This window comes from Chrysoperla carnea, chromosome 4 (genome assembly GCF_905475395.1).
Source record: "Chrysoperla carnea chromosome 4, inChrCarn1.1, whole genome shotgun sequence".
Lineage (NCBI taxonomy): Eukaryota > Metazoa > Arthropoda > Insecta > Neuroptera > Chrysopidae > Chrysoperla > Chrysoperla carnea.
This window is the reverse complement of record NC_058340.1, coordinates 19,715,132-19,733,052: the sequence shown is the minus strand read 5'-3', so window position 1 is coordinate 19,733,052 and position 17,921 is coordinate 19,715,132. Positions and strand designations below refer to the sequence as shown.

The 17,921-nt window shown below is 29.8% G+C and overlaps 2 protein-coding genes across 2 annotated transcripts; both read right to left on the bottom strand.

The window, feature by feature from the left end:
* Nucleotides 1-542: 542 nt before the first annotated feature.
* On the bottom strand, nt 543-4,196 carry LOC123297932 (probable ATP-dependent RNA helicase ddx20). The gene is made up of 5 exons (XM_044879768.1): nt 3,907-4,196; nt 3,669-3,842; nt 2,385-3,613; nt 1,302-2,282; nt 543-1,103 (listed from the first exon to the last, which is right to left on the bottom strand). Exons 1-5 carry the CDS (start codon nt 4,091-4,093, stop codon nt 543-545), a joined length of 3,132 nt encoding a protein of 1,043 aa, XP_044735703.1. The 5' UTR covers nt 4,094-4,196.
* A 3,420-nt stretch (nt 4,197-7,616) lies between these two features.
* LOC123297575 (probable chitinase 10) lies at nt 7,617-8,898 on the bottom strand. Its single transcript, XM_044879297.1, has 2 exons — nt 8,831-8,898; nt 7,617-8,772 (listed from the first exon to the last, which is right to left on the bottom strand). The coding sequence occupies exons 1-2, from the start codon at nt 8,835-8,837 to the stop codon at nt 7,703-7,705; spliced, it is 1,077 nt and encodes a 358-aa protein (XP_044735232.1). The 5' UTR covers nt 8,838-8,898; the 3' UTR covers nt 7,617-7,702.
* Between the last annotated feature and the right edge of the window lie 9,023 nt (nt 8,899-17,921).

Here is a 17,921-nt window from a genome sequence, read left to right as displayed (position 1 = left end):
GAGTTTTTATTTTTTTTAAATATTTATAACTATTTATTATGCTGGGAATTTATTTGTGTGCACCTTAAGGATCGCACCAGACTCACCCTAGGCTTGTTTGAATTTGTGAATAGGTTAATTAACAAATCGGTCTCATATAATGTTAATCAACTTTTTCACTATTTTTTTACACTTATTTAATTTTTTAATGACTGTATTTACGCTATTCGGTAACTTACGATAGCGATAAAATAAAATATTCATTATTTTAAAAATAATGCACGAGGGGCAGCAAATCGCAATTTTGTTTAAACACAAATAAGACAAATAATAATTTTAAGAATATATTTAGAAATAAGTTTAAGTAAATAATAGTAAGTTTTGTAATAAAAATAATAATATCATCACAAATATAAAGAGAAGAGACTGGAGAAAAACTATACTTAATTCATAATGGAGAAAAATTAAAATTGTATAATAATTTAATTTTTAATATTTAACTGTATGAACAAAACTTCTTGAACAAATAAACAAAATTTTTTACACAACCTTTCAGAATACTTTTACTGATTGTATTTTTTCATTTCTCTCATATAGATAGTCTGTTGCACGTGATTTCGAACGTGTAAAACTTGCTCCCTCCACATATTATACCAAGAATTAATATAATTATTACCAGAATAAAATGAAGTATTAATGTTTGATTGACGGTAATTCTGCTCTTGTAATTGATAGTAATCCGGCTGATTAACATAATTCGTATTGTCTCTAACAGTATTACACGTACATCTGCAAGTAGGGCATGCTGAAAATCTTGAAACATTACTAAAATCATATTTAGTATTTGAATAATTTATATTCGGATTATAGTTTTGAGAATAATAAAATTCATCATCACTTTTTTGTGTTGGATCACAATGAAATTTACTAGTTTTAGATTTCGAATGATTTTTAGGTTGTGAATTTTCGAAACAAGGTGATATTTCTTCATTGACCCTTTGAGAATAATTGTCAATTGATTTACATCTGTCTGATGTTTCATCGTAGGTTTTTTTAGTAGAATTTGAGTCTATTACAACTTTAGATTCAATTATTCGAACAAAATCACTCTTTTTTGTTAAATTCTTTAAGGTTATAGGTTTATTATTTAATAAAGCGTCTAAAATTATTTTGTAATTTACTTTCTTGAATTTTGTTTTATTTTCATGGTACATTTCTTTATCATTTTGAAGTAACGACAACAAATATGATAATTTAGAAACTATGTCATCATCGATTTTAGTTTTTTGTAAGTTTTTCTCGTTTGAATTAAAATTGGTTACTTTTTCAACATTAATAGCTGCCTCTTGTAATTCTGAAACATTCACCTTATCGATGTTAGTATAAGTTGATTCGACAATCGATTGATTTTCATCACCATTAGTGGTTTTTAGCTCACCATTCATTGTAGTATATTGCTTTGATTTATCGACAAAGTTTTCTATTAAATTTAGAGGTTCTGGTAATGTTTCTTGAGTTTTATTACAATTATTTTGATCATTACGTATATTTTTCAGTTCTTCGAATGATTTGAAACCACTTGGTTCACCATTATCCAATATAATACCAATTTGCTTTTCATTCACATTTTGACGACCAACAAGAGATGTTTTTAACTCAGCAAACGATTTAAAACCATTTTCCAATGTTTTACTTCTTGTGTTTTCCAACTCAGATACCCTTGATGGATAATTATCATTACGATTTACATCTACATGTGATGTTTCATTACTGCCATCAAAACTTTCTAAATTAGAAAATGATGAACCATTTGTTAGTTTTTCATGCGCCTTGTATCCTTTCGTTTCAACTTTATCCATTCGATCTCCAGTTTGAGTACCATTGATATGTTGATGACTAGCAATAGACGTTTTTAGCTCAGCAAATGATTTAAAACTACTTTTGAATTTTTTATTCGTCGTTTTTCCTATATCAGATTTCTCCGGTGAAGAATTTCCATTTCGATTTACATCTAAATGTACTGTTTTCTCTTGAGGATTATCGAAATTTACTAAATTAGTTAAGCCTGAATCATCTTTATCTATTACGTTTCCGTTTTGTACGACATTAATATTTTGATGGCTGGCAAAAGATGATTTTAGCTCATCAAATGATTTAAAACCATTTGTCATCGTTGTTTTAAAAACTTTTTGTTTTTGATAATCACTACTATTTTCATTCACATCCTCATTTGTTTTCACATCTTTATTTTCATCAAAATTGTGTAAGTCAGTCGATTTTGAATCATTTAACTTATCAACAGACTTTTCGGATTTCAGATTAATAAGATTTTCAAAAAATTTAAATGATTCAAATTTTAAATCAACATTATTAATTAATAAATTTGTAATAGCAAGTAGAGCAACGTTTTTTTCTTGTATCAAAAGCTTTTCTTTTTGAATTTTCATAGCATGTGGTGTTGAAGATAAATCTTGGAGCATTGGTGTACCAAAGTCTGAAGTTTTTTCTTCATTAATTACGGATTTATTGTTATCTTTTTTCGTACTTTCCATATTTATTTTGTCTTGCGGATTATACGTTGAATTCAAATGATTTTCAACAAGTGAATTCATATCAGCTTCCAATTGTAAGTCACTAATTTTTAATAAATTATCACTTTGAATTTCGTAAGTGTTTGAGCAACCATCATTATTTTCAAAAGTATTTTCCTTTAAAGATTGATTAAAAGAAACTTTTTCAAAAGTCATGTTATCACATTTCCATAAATTTGATGGCATACTTTCGTTTGTAGGTAACTTCAATAATTCTATATCAGTACTAATAGTACCAATCAAATTTTTAAATTTTGTATACTCATCGCCATTACAACAAATTGTAATACATAATCCTAGCGACCCATAGCGTCCCGCTCTACCAATTCTATGTAAATAAGTTGCTCCATCATATGGAACATCGTAATTAATAACTAAATTTACATTTTCTGCATCAATACCCCGAGCAGTTAAATCGGTTGAAATCAATAAACGGCATTCATGATTCTTTAATTTTTTTAATGCTTTTAAACGTTGCTCTTGTGTTTGACTGGCTGCTATAAATGTTGATGGCCAACCCGTTTTATTAAGATCATTACTCAAACTTTCAGCTCGAATCTGATAATTTGTAAAAACTATACATTGTTTAAAAGGTACTGTAGAAAGAATTCGAGTTAATTCATTCGTTTTATATTGTATTTGACGAACAATGTTCAAGTGGTGTGTAACTAACGATACGAATTGTTTTAAACCAAGTAAAGTAGGTATATCGGTTTCTACAGAAATTTTTGTAGGAGATTTCATATATTGTGCCACTGAATTATGTAATTCATCTGTATAAGTTGCACTTGTTGCAATAATTTGTTTTGATTTGGGAAGACTTTTGTTAATAAAATCTATATCATCTTTAAAAGATTCGTACATTAATTTATCTGCTTCATCCAAAATAAATAGTTTTATGTTTTTAGTTTTTAAATGTTTGTTTTCAATTAAACTTTTTATTCGTCCTGGTGCTCCAATAGCAACATGAATATTTTTATTTACCAATTTCTGTTTGTCTTCAGCAACTGGTAAGCCTCCAATGAAATATTCTGCGTTAAAATCTAAAATAAAATTGAACATTACAATTGATAAAATTCATAAGAATATAAACATTACCTTTTAATTCAGATCCGATTGTATTTAAAACATGTTGAATTTGAACTGCAATTTCTCTAGTAGGTGTTAATATTAAAACTTGTGGATCTTTTATCTGTGTAGAAATTGATTGAAGAGCCACTATTGAAAACACAGCAGTTTTCCCTGTTCCAGACTTTGATTGAACTATTAAGTCTGCAAAATTTACAATAAGTATTCTTATTTCTTTGTAATTATTGAAATTTGTACGAAAGCTTACCAAAACCACACATTGCCAACGGAATTGCTTTCAACTGAATGGGTGATGGTTTTTTAAAGCCGGCAGCATTTAAACCATTAAGAATATCTGGAGATAACAACATTCCTGCAAAATCAACATTTTCACTAATATATACATCATTCGTTCGTTGTTTATCGTCGATATTGTGTGCTAACGATTTAAACATTATTCACGTTTGTTTAAAATAATATGTTATTTTTTATATAGGTTATGTTTGAATGCGTTTAAATGTTGACATTAACTCATTTTTGACATTAGTATATTTTACGTTAGTGACACCTGACGTTTAAACGAGTAAGTGTATAGATTTTTATTTAAAATTCAATTCAATGTCGTTGCCTACTTTATCTTCTAACACAATATAACATGGATCTGTACGTAGCGCCAACGATGCATTATAGTAAATTTTGATACTAAACAATTATAACATTTACAACAACAATAAAAAGGAGAAATATAAATACCTAAATATAAGGAATACTTATAAAACATGGTGTAAACTACTCAAATAATGATGAATTCAATCACAATAATCAATGAAATTGATTTTGTGATTATAAAAGTGAACATCTGAAATTTTAAATAAATGATAACCCACAACGAACATTTTGGCTTCGTTTAAAAAAAAACTTCGCCCAAGTTTAAAATCCAATGAACTGATACCAAAATTACTAGATACCTTAAAAAGCAATTTTCATCAAAACTGAAATTAAAAATTGCATCTCTGTTTTAAAATTGCTACAAGAGAAGAGATTTTTTCAATTCGACAAAACACTTGAACTTGAACTTGTCAAAAACGTTTTTTTACTTGTCAAAAACGTCAAGATATGACGTTATCAGTATCTAACGTACTGATAACGTTATATCTTGAAATATATTAAAAAATACGTTCAAATGTATCCGATTTTCATAATTTTTTCGTCAAACTTACCTTATTAAAATATTTTCAAATCTCTTTGGTATTTTCTCTTAAGGATTTTCCTAAAAAAATCGTAAAAAAGCCGATGAAAATATTTTACAATTTCTACGTAATTAATTTGAACCATTCGAAATCGTTGCCGCGGACTGAAATTTATTTCGACTTATACTTCTCGAGATATCAAGTTTATAGCTTAATGAACTAACAATATCATATCTTACAAGAGATAAGCAATATTCTCACATAAATCAGAAGTTGAGACTCTTTAGTTAAAATTACCTTTACCTTTACGATTTTCATTATTATTTTCAAATTATATTTTATAATTGAGATCCACCTCGAATTTTTCAAGTTTGTAACACGCGAGAAGAAGAAAGTTTATCTCACTTTTTGATAAAATGTCTAATATATTCCCAAATACGAAACTCCAAACTGCGCATTTACATAAACTCAGCCCAGCCTTCGGAACAAAGTCTACTAATCCTACTAACCGAACTGGATAAGAAAAAAATTAATAATAGACATTTAAGATGAATTAGAAACCTTCACACTTTTACCTTAAACTCAACAAGTACCACAAATTGACAATAAGGCCAATTCTAAAAATTTTGCCTAGCGCCAGAGATGGTTAAAGATATCGAAAAAAAATTAATAGAAAAAGTTGCTTAGAATATTTTTTATGTCCATGTATCGATTTTCATGACGAAATTCGCATTTATAATTTTTCAATATTTTGGTCTTTACTCAAAATTATGACAAGTTTATTTTTTAATTTTATAACTATGGAATGTAAAAACTGGAAAATTGATAATTTATTAGTGTTATGTATTCAAATATTTCAATAAATTGGTAATAATTTTGAGTGCAGACCAAAATAATGAAAAAATTACAAATACGAATTTTGTCATGAAAATCGGTATATGGGTATAAAAAATATTCTAAACAACTTTTTCAAATAATCTTTTTCGATATCTCTAACTGTCTGTGGCGCTACTCAAAATTTTAAGAATTTGCCCTATTTGTCAATTTGTAATACTCTGAGTTTAAGGTTCATATGTCGGTTAAATACCTTAAAAAATGTGATCCACCCCCCTGTATGACTGTGCAAATTTTCAAATCAATATTCCTATAATTGACGAAAGTGTGAGGATATCTTCAACTTAAATGCGACACACTGTATATACCTATAAACAGTTACGGCACCTAAAATCCGCAGTTTCATTCTAAACGAGTAATTTGTTATTGCAAAATGTTGCTCTGAAAATCATAATGTACCAACCCCTATTAAAGAACCTCTATAATAGGCATTCTTCTCAAATATGTATTATTTATTATTATATTATTATTTATTATTATAATCAGGAACACAAAATTTATCGAGTTTTTTAAAAAGAGAATCATACAAATTCCATTAAAAATTTTCACCAAAATTAATTTTGAATTAAGGTTCTCCAGATAGGGTTCTACATTAAACTGACTACAAATTATCTTGAAGTACCTAGATCAACATTCAATCGAAATAGTTGGACAAAATTACACTATATTCTCGATAAAATTGCAAAAGAAACTCAAAATTTTTTTTTCAACAAATTTTCCAAGTGGTATTTGTATATACAAATGTTCATATAGCTTTAAGAGAAGTGTAGAGCAGACATGGGCGAGTTATTTTAAGCCGAAGTCACTATTGTTATAACTTTATTGTGTGCCATAAACTTTATTGTGTGTTTCTTTATCCAAGTCCGCATTGCTCATAGAGGAGGAAGCGAGACGGGTATACGACTCTTCTATCTATCTCAGTTTCTCTAATAGTAATGAGATAGATAGACAAGTCACAGTTGTCTCTCTGTCTTACTCGTAATATTGGACACTGGTTAGGTTGTCACTTGCTCGTTATTTAGTTACAGAAGTGTAAGGGACTTCTCTGAGTCACATTTGCCCATGCCTGACATAGACTCAATGTTGACTTAACATTTTCCATTTTCAAGAAAAATAAAAATATTCATTGAATAGATAATAAATAGAAAGTTTGCATTCAATTTCTGTATGTCAATAGAAAAATAAACGCCGGAGGTTGTGTTATGTTTTATTTCTGTTTTCTTTGATTGTTTTATATCTTATGAAAAGGTATGTTGAATTTTCATAGTGGAACTTCATGTTTGATTTTAAAATTTTGAAAGCCTAAGTACGAAGTTTTTGTCATCTGATTTGTAAAATTTGTGTGGATTAGACTAAGCATTTTTGTTTTTACCTCTCACTATTAGTGAAAAACGAAACTTTTGCTCTTGACCAATCTTTTCTCGGGAATTGCCTTGATTCATTTTGGTATTCCATTCATTTAGTTTATATATACCATTTCAGTTTCAGACCTATACTGTTGTCGACAGTATTTTAAAAACCTTATGTTTTCATAATTTATTACGAAGATATTATTTATACCGTTCATGAAATGGAAACTAACATTTTAACCGGTGACATACTAAAATATACGACAGATCCCTTAAAATTGGACAGTAAAAAACGTTTTTTTATTATCGATCCTTGTCTTTTGTTGACTTATTCTAATATCTAATATAATTTACGATCGTTCCTCTCGTCTAGCACGGTATCTCCAGAGAGTAAGCCAATTTGTGTGTATAAAAAAGGACGGTAGGGTTGCAAGGGAAACTATGTTCAAGGAAACTTGATGACTCACAGCACCTTAGAAATTGTGTACCAATTCATAGGTATCAGTTTAAAATAAAATACAATGATTGAATTTTAATTATGGTGGTTTATTTAATAAAAAAAATAATAAATATGATTTAAAAAAAAAATTATAATAATACTCGGAAATACGATTAAAATAGTACCCGGTTCTTAACTTTCCATTCCTGTTACACCTTCTACGCAATTGGCAACATCAGGGAAATCACAACGCAACATTATATGCGAAAATTTGGTACCTGGTGGACAATCTTCTACTTTAGCATCACCAAAATCACATTTGTAAAATTTATCACATACTCCAGGAATTGGTAACAAAGTTTCATATTCTCCATTGTCTGATGGGCAAATATTACTGGGATTTTTTGGTGTTGTTGGTTTTGATGTTGGTGTTCTTGGAGTTGTTACTGTTGGTGTGTCAGTTGATGATGAAGGAGCGGTACTTGTTGTATTTGATGATGGTGTACATTGAGCAACTTCTGGCCAGTCACATTGCTGAAGTTCTTGACTCCATTCTAAATTTTCCGGACATTCTTGTAAAGTTGGTTTGCCATGATCACATTTGTAGAAGTGTTGACAATCTTCAGCTGGTAAAAGAACATCTTCACCTTCGGGATTCTCTGGAGGACAGCTAACATTTGGTGGTGAAGTGGGTTTTGGTGTTGATATCGATGAGGTTGTTTCGGAAGTAGTAGGCTTAGGATTTGGTATATTTGATGACGATGGGGTACATTGAGCAACTTCGGGCCAATCACAACGTTTCAATTCTTGACTCCATTCTTGATTTGCTGGGCACGGCATTAAATAGGCTTTGCCATGGTCACATTTATAAAAGTGTTGACAATCTGGAGCAGGTAAAAGAACATCTTCTCCAATAGGATTTTCTTGTGGACAGTTAACATAAGCAGGTGTGGTTGGCTTTGGCGTTGCTGTCGTTGGTGTTGGTGATGGGTTTTCTGATGGAGTAGGCGTGGGGCTTGTTTGTGTAGGACTTGATGACGATAGTGTACATTGGGCAACTTCTGGCCAATCACAACGTTGAAGTTCTTGGCCCCATTCTTCGTTTGCTGGACATTCCATTAAATACGCTTTTCCGTTATCACATTTATAAAAATGTTGACAATCTTCTGCAGATAAGAGAACATCTTCGCCTAAGGGATTTTCTTTTGGACAAGTAGGAGTCGCAAATGCCGAACATACGACCACCAGTAAAATAAAGACACCTGCAAAAATAAACTTTCCTTTAGCATTGTACATATATAATTAAAATTTTGCACAAACCTTTCATTATTTGTTCTTGAACTTTATTTCTATATTATCAAAATTTTATTTTCACAAATGCTTTCAACGGAACTGATTTACTTTACAAATTTTTCCTTTTATATACGTAAAAGCAAACGATACTTGAGTGTTTGATAACATCTGACTAATTAAAATTTTTTAAATTTGAAGTAGGTACTCTCGCAAGTTTCTGTAAAACAATTGATTCTTCAGAACAAATCGCTTAAAAGTGCTTACCTGTCGCTTTATAATAGTCTAGAAAAATATTGATTTTGAATATGGACACATATTTATCATTAATTTCGGTTAATTTTTAGTCATAATTTCGAACATTAATGGATTTTTATTTAAACAACATAACTTTTTCAGGCACCTAGCCTAATTAGCCTAACAATATACTTATTTTTGTTAATAAGTTGCCTCACAATAAGATACAACCTTAGCAAGGCCTTTTTATTAGCTACATTTCAGAAAAAAATGATTTTTACTATACGATAATTTAGTAATGGATGCATAAGCCTTTTCACAGTCAACTGGTCAATAAAACCCCATATGCAACTCCATTATCCAACTTGGTTGAAAGAAACCAGCTCTTAGTGAAATATATTGTATGTGCTTAAGCGCACAGTCATGTGGGTAAAAACAAGCAGTATAAAATGTTTTAAAACTCAATATTTCTTTGGTGTCTGATTACTTGGCAGATGAAAGATAATTGATAACAGAAGTAGAGAAATATCAAACATTTGTTCGTCTAAAATTCTTCGCTGTAGCTGTAGGTATCCAAGAGCATCAACAAACATGAAAAAGCTGAATAGTTACAAAATTGAAAGTCAACATGCGGCTATTGAGCTATGCTGAAACATTAAAAAATTCGTAGCACAGGAGCTTCGTTAGCTAAGCGAATTCCCTCAGAAATTGAAAAAATAACACATTTTTCTTAAAAGCGAATATTGTATTTTTAATTTATCAAGAATGTTTAATTCGAAAACTACGCGTCCATATAAAAAATACTTTTCTGCTTAAACTTGGTCAAAAAAACAAAAAATTAAAATTTTGTACTTTGCCTATAGTTTTGTCTAGTTTTATTTTCTAGGAGCACCATCCGGATCAAAGGATAATCAACTTTAAAATAAAACATAATCCGCTATAAAAATATGTAGTTTCATTTAAAAAAGGAAGTTCGACCCGGGTTTAACACACCAGCCCCACCTTTTACTGGAAATAAGACCCGGAAATTACCCCCTTTTTTTAAATTAGCCGAAAACTTTTTAAAAAATCACTCTGTATATTACGCAAAATGGTTTGATATACTCTTTTAAATAAATAAAAAATTTATTCAAACATCGCCCAAAACTTTAAAGCAATTCCAAAAAAAAAAAACATTTTTCGGTATTTTCGAACTCTGATTTGGTACTACATATCAACATGACGAATTCAACGAATAATAATGTACTTAGAAAAGTATAAATAATTTACATTTATTTCAATTAATATTTAAAACAAACGTAAGTAATCAATATCTATTTATATTATTGTAAATTATCTTATCAAACTTTCTAAATTGGCTATCAAAGACAATTCCCCTTGTTGGATCTATTTGATGATTGTTTTATTTTCAGAATCATTTACACAATATTATATGAATATAGCAAGCACAAGACATTGGCTGACGACATGCAGATTTCGTACTTTGATTTACGTATGAAGTTTCTAGCCAGGACTTTTTCCATGTTTGACTATGATCCAATATTCATAAAATTCAAATCCATCAATGCCAGCCACCCTTAAAGTGAAATAAGAATACCACATACTCTAAATTAAAAAAGTAATTTCCAGTTTTTTCAATAATTTCGGGCTAAAATCTCGTTGTAAAGAATTGTATTGAGAGGAAATATGAAACAATTTTAGGTAGTAAGTGTTAATGGTTACTACTTTGTAATCGAAGTAACACGATAAATTACCTTTAAACTGATAAAGGAAAATGCGACAAAAACTTTATTTCAAAGTTTACGTTAGTAAGTAAGTATTCATACAGCCTAGTGCCATTTATCTTTTTTATATTCAATAAAAAAACATATGTATTAAATAGATGGCGCTATGTTAAAAATGCAAAGGTTTCCTATAAGCTATATTTTAATAGCATAACCACCACGTGTTGCAGAGGCTAAGGAATAACCTAAATTTTGCTTTGACTGTTGTTACTAGGTTTACTACAATGTAATATAACAAGAACCTTGGCAACAGCAACGCGTGGCCGAGTCTGCTAGTTTAAATATAATATAGAGTGAGTTTTTAAGTTCCATTGGTTATTAGCGGAACACATACGCGTGCATACGGTTTCGGGTACGATTTGTTTGCATATTTCCGATTGAAAAAACGAAATAATTTTCCGATATATTCGCCAGTATATGCACCTTTTTTAATTATTTGTGAGAAGACACAATAATTATTTTATTTATAACAAGTGAAAACTAACAATTGATTGAGCCAATTGTTGAAATACCATGTATAGACAATGTTGATTAGACCATCGTTTGTTATTTTACGTCATGTAAGTAAGGACAGGCAACCACTCTTACACACAAAGTAATAAGAGTATCTTTCTTTACACTTTATTTCCTCATAGTGAACATACTATATCCTATTAACAAACACATATATACAGGGTTGCTAGTTAAGTTGGCAACATACGGAAAACTTTTTTTACGAAAGGTTTGCGAAAAAAATTTATTCTTTATAAAAAGTTGACATAGAACCTATAGGTTTTCCACAAATTGTGAAAGTTCGATAGGAATGTTAATGATCGTTTAGCAATGTAAACCATTTTGAACAGAAAATGAAAGAAAAGGTTCAAGAAATCACTCCCGAGATATGTAGGACTGTATTTAAACAATTTTGTAAAATAACTTTTACATTTATGGAACGCGAAAGTGGATACGTTGAGGCAAAAACGAACTGAAGATAATTATTTATGAATTAATTGTTAACAATGGGAATGTTTTGTTTGACCACTTTAATTTTAAATTAAATTTTGCCAATCCTACTTATAAAACATTTCTGTTATCCAAATTAATCAGTCATCGTAAAATGTTTATTTGCGAATTTGAAAAATTTACAAAAAAAAAAAAAAAAATTAATGCAGAACATTTATTTTTCATTTTTTACGTTAAAATTTATATTGATGACGTAAGTAAATACAATTATCTTCGGTTCGTTTTTGCCTGAATGTATCCAACTTCTCGTTCCATACATGTAATTGTTCTATTACAAAATTGTTTAAATTCACTCCTACATATCTCGGGAGTGATTTTTTGAACTGTTTTCCTTATTATCTGTTCAAAATCTATATTTCTAAACAATCATTAACATCCCTATCGAACTTACTCAATTTGTGGACATCCTATACATTCTTTGTCAGCAGTGAATAGCTTAATGTTAATATTTTTGAAAGAAGAGCTGTTTATAAAGAATAAATTTTATTCGTATACCTTATTATAAAAAAGTTCTCCATATGTTGCCAACTTAGCTAGCCACCCTGTATATATAATAAATGTATACTTGATACAAAAAACCTTTATTATGCCTAATTTCCGGCCTCACGGGTAATGAGTGATGTTTACAAACAAAAGTTGTTTATTTTTGTATAAGGAATATCTCTAACGGTTTACAAGACGGACCCAAGACCCAATTGCTTAATGTTGCTCATTTACAAATTCACTTACTTTTTACCTCCTGAACACGCTATAAAAATTTCAGCATATTTCTTTTCGTTTTTGAGTTATCGTGTTTACAGACGGACGGATAAACTGACATATGGACAGATTTATTAGTTGATTTTATGACTACCTTTACCAAAATTATATTCGTAGCATTAATATTTTTAAGCGTTACAAACTTGGGATTAACTTTAGTATACCTTGATATGTTGCATGTATACATGGTATAAAAGTACAAGTATTTACGTATCAATATATTAAGGTATTTTATCGAGTTATTTCTTATCTGCGCTATGCAATTATAAGACACAGGATGTAAACACTTTATAGGTAGGTAGTAAAAGACTTGAAAAATTTCTAATCTAGCACTTATCGGCCATGAAAAAAAATTTTGCGCTTGTGTTTTGGAAGTATATGCAAATATGTAGCCAACCTGAAATAAAGCGTACCATCAATATTCTTTTCGGAAATTTTATATCTATGAATAGTTCCCAGAAGGATTTTGGACGCAGTTGGGCAATTTCCGGTTTCATTCAAAACCCAAATATTTTACTTATTCTTAACAGTTTTGAAGTTGCTTATTCCGAGAAGTATGGTAGGTAATCTATAAAAATCCTTTTGGACTTTTTGTACCGATCAAATATCACTTTAATGCAAATTGCACATATTGATAAACAAATTCGTATAAAATTATTTAGAAAAATTTCACTATAAGTTATCTGTAGCAAATTATTGCTCGTCAAAATTGTTGGCAGTTGAAATTGTTACACTGCCAAAAAACACAACAAGTTTTAGGAGAGGAGTATTAAACTTGACAAAGCCAAGAAAACTTAAAGGAAACTACCGTTATAATAATTTTCCACTTAAATTTAACAAAAAAATTAAACTTTAAACGTGACGTGACAACATGTGTAAAAATTATTAAGTGCGTGTGCGCCTTACTGTTCAGGGCTCCGTAAAATTGTATAGAAAGTGTTTTATATTATATAATAGGTTCTGATTTCCCATTACACGCTTTGTCCAACTTACAATTTAAACCTTTTTTAGTGTCTCTGTACGAAATTAGTGATCACATACATAAAGCCATATATAGGCCCAGAGCTAGGTCGATTGAGACTCTTGAGGTCCACATATATAACTTCCCAGTATAATAAAGAGTTATAAATATGTAACGAAATTTTTTTCGGATCATATTGCCGTTAATACGCTTCGGACAAGAAAATTCCCACGAACGTACGGACCATAAAACGCAAAGACATGTAGAAAATTTCGATTTTGAAAATCGGACCCATTACAATAACTTCTTATACTGGGACGTTAACAAAATACAACTACGCAGAAAATGAGGATTTCTTGATGCAACAAAGTTTTGCTTGAATTAAAAATATTTTAAAAATTGTGCTATGTCATTCTAAATGTAATACATATAAGTGAAAACAAACAATTGACTGAGATAACTGTTGAAATACCATGCATAGACAGGGGTGATTACTCACATTCCACATACATTCGTGTCATACATACATAACTAATAAGTGATATTCCCAAGTAATACTTACTATACAATTTACGCCTAATTTGCGCCCTCACGGGTAAACAGTGATGTTTACGATAAAATGTATCAAACAAAAGTTGTTTTGTTTTTTATAAGAAACATTTTTTACGTTTAAACTTTTGTTCTATCTCTAACGGTTTACAAGATGGGTTCTGCGGATCCAAGGCCCAATTGACCTATGTAGTTCATTTTCGAACTCACTTTTTACGTCCAGAGTACGCTGTAAAAAATAAAGCTTGATAGGTATTTTTTGGTTTTTGAGTTATCGTGTCCACAGACGGGCGGACAACCCGAAATGGACTAAGTAGGTAATTTTATGAACACCTATACCAAATTTTTGTGCGTAACATCAATATTTTTAAGCGTACAAACTTGGGACTAAACTTAGTATACCTTGCATATTACATATATGCATGGTATAAAAACTTGGGACTAAACTTAGTATACCTTGCATATTACATATATGCATGGTATAAAAATTTTAGTTCAGAAACAAAGTTTTTAACTCAACACTTGTATAAACTTTAAAAGTTCAAATTTATTTTGCAGTTTTCAAGTAAAAAGGTTTTAGCACATAAAAAGACCTACTTTGAAAACGGAACCTTGCTATAATCTTTGTGTTTAACTTATCTATAAAAATTTATCAATGTTTTTACATATATTTGGAATTTAGTATCTACGTTAGTACCAATGTTTATTGTGCAGTTAATTCAATTAGATACGTGTGTTTTTAACGGCCTTCAAAAAGTACAAAGTGAAGTTCTGAAATCCAATATAATATACAGCTCCAAGTGAAGCTCACTCACTCATCTCTACAAATTCTAAGGCACTTCTAGATCTGCTAGAACAATACAGAGTTGCTTGAAACCTACGGGAACAATCGTAAAACTGCAACTGATGAAAAATACACCTCAAAATAACATTTTTCTGTTGAATATATATTAGAATGACAAGATTTCCACTAATCGACCCAAAATAAAGTCAAATAAAGTCATAATACTTGGAAAAATTCCATTCCCTACATCATAACCTCGCGAAAATGGGTTGTCAAATAGATTTCTGTTGTCAATAGATGATACGTTTTGGAAAATGTAGTTCTATATTGAAAAAAAAAAACGAGCACAAATAAATCAGGAATTTCTCTTTTCTGGATTTACGTAAATAAATCTGTAAACTACTGTAATCTCCTCTGACGATTAAAGCTGTATATCCAAAGTTTGAAAAAAAATTACTATCCATAAATCAATGTTTTCTTCTTCGGCACTAAAAACTGCAATCAGGAGCTAATTGTTTTTACAAGTCTTATTTTTATTTCGTCCAAGATGACAACATCCAGCTTTCTGATCTTTCACCAGTTTTATGACATATTAGGTATCCCACAGGCATGGTGTTTGTCTTTCTCTGTATTTTTCTGGAAATATCATCTTCAGCGACGTTGTAATCGGTGTTGATTTTGGAATCAATTTCTCTGTAAAGGTATTAATTTCTGTATAAGGTAAGCGAAGCCACTGCTGATATTATGACAACCACCGAGTCTCTGCGACGCCAACATATACAGAAAAGGAACCTTCTAAGTGAAGGAAAGTGAATTACTAAGGAGATACCAAATTCATAAGATTAAATATTTACGCTACGAAAGATTATTCTAGTAAATAATATAATAATTATAAACTCGATATTTCGAAATCCGTAGGGTTTAACCTGTCTGTGCGTACCCCTGGTTTCTGGCTACGAGATGTACTAAATATGGTTTACAAAATAGGTCCTACGGACCCAAGACCCAATTGACCTATGTTGCTCATTTACGAACTCGACCTCACTTTTAACGTCCTGAGTACACTGTAAAAATTTCAGTTTGATATCTTTTTTCAGATAGACAAACAGACAGGCAGGAAACCGAAAATGGACTAATTAGGTGATTTTATAAACACCGATACCAAACTTTTGTTTATCGCATCAATATTTTTAAGCGTTAAAAACTTGGGACTAAACTTAGTATACCTTGCATATATTATTCATATGCATGGCATAATTATGCAGGCCATAGGTCAAATGTTCGCTACGACTGTTTCAATAAATGGCTGCAATAGTAGAAATTTTTGTAGATCTTTTTCAACATGGTGGTTTTAAAGGCATTTTTAATGTTACATTTTATAATCTAAAATTTCCACAAAATAGCAAGAAAAAATATTTAAAAAATAATTAAATAAAATGTAATGTTTAAAAATTGCATAGAAGATATTGAGAAAATCAGCTTTCGATTTAAATAGGTATTCAAAGTCTTCTAGGAAAGCATCTAAATTATAGTATTCTAAGCAACTTTATTCAAAATATCATAATGCATTTGGAGAACTGATAATGAAGATTATACAGATAAACATGAAAATATTCCGATGCAATACGATAAATTATTTTAATCTTTAAAAATGCATAAAAATTTTCAAAATATTATTTAATACGGAGGCTTATATTGTAGAAAACATTACATATGGTGCAGGTATTAACGTTTCCAGGAAATATATCTTAATCTTTTAATAAAATACTTTCCATTGTTTCTAGCAAGTCGAAATTAAGATTGTAAGAAAAAACTATAAACTAAAAATTTTGTTTTAGATTACAATTTTGATTTATAGACGTTAAAATTTTGAGGTCTGGGGTAATTTCTAAATACGGATTTTTCACAAAAGAAAAAGATTAAATCAGCTGATTAGAATCCTGTACAAAAAATTTAATCTTTAGACAATTCTAATGGTGTCGATTTATTATGATTTTAATTTATTGCAGTATAGGAAATATAAGATAAATATAATAAATATTTTCGCCATAATTTTGCAATCAACATTTAGTACAGGCGCTGGTTGGGGTTGAGTGTGCAAAATATGAGTACCGCATTTTGTCAAATGATTCTTGATCAGAAAAGCTTATAGATTAATATTGGGGATCTTGCCAGAAACCTTATTACCACCGACCTCCACAAAAACAGTTAAATGACATTTTCTTGAATCAATTTAATCTTACCCTAGGTTCTATGGGCCATTTAATGTCAAAAAGGCTCTTTGTGATTTTTTCGTAAACTTCTTCGTTTTCGACATATTAACAGTTCAATATTTGGAAAAACTCCAAAAAAGCCATTTCAATTTCAGTTCATCAAAATTATAAAATAAAGTTTGAACATCCTTTATGAAGCTCTGAAGAGTAATTACAGATTCTTTAATTCTAAAGTATCAACCTTTAATTCTTTAAAGATGTTATAATTCTTATTAACAGTGTGTAAGACTGAAATATTAGTATCTCTGTCTTACTTCTTGTTAATAGTGGGAATTAAACATCCTTTTAAAAATTGAAAATTGAGCTTCTAGAATGAAGTAACCTGTATTACTCTTCAGAACTTATTAAAGGATGTTCAAACTTTATTTTAGAATTTTGATAAGCTGAAAAATCTAGCTTTATGTTTTTTAGCAATTAAATCGGCTTTTTTGGAGTTTTTCCAAACATTAAACTGTAAAAATCACAAAGAGCCTTTTTGACGTTAAATGACCCATTTCTGGCAAGATCCACAATATTAATCTTAAAGCTTTTCTGATCAAGAATCAATTAACAAAATGCGGTACTCATATTTTGCACACTCAACCCCATATAGCTTCCGCTGTAATTTGGAAATCTAATTATTTAGTAAAGCATTATTGTAAAACCTTGAAAGATAATTGTGTTTATCAAAATACTCCTTGTTTATCAAAATAAACCTTCTTAAAATCCGTAGGTAATATATTATTAAATTTTACTCGGGTATTTTGCGATCTGAGTACGTCATCACGAATAT

Bases quoted from the DNA above. Each gene is read 5' to 3' on its own strand.
- LOC123297932 (XM_044879768.1), bottom strand. From the start codon at position 4,093: ATGTTTAAATCGTTAGCACACAATATCGACGATAAACAACGAACGAAT. The intron at 3,614-3,668 runs GTAATGTTTATA...ATTTTATTTTAG, and splicing joins AATCGGATCTGAATTAAAAG to ATTTTAACGCAGAATATTTC. The intron at 2,283-2,384 runs GTTGCTCTACTT...AAATCCGAAAAG, and splicing joins TTTTGATACAAGAAAAAAAC to TCTGTTGATAAGTTAAATGA.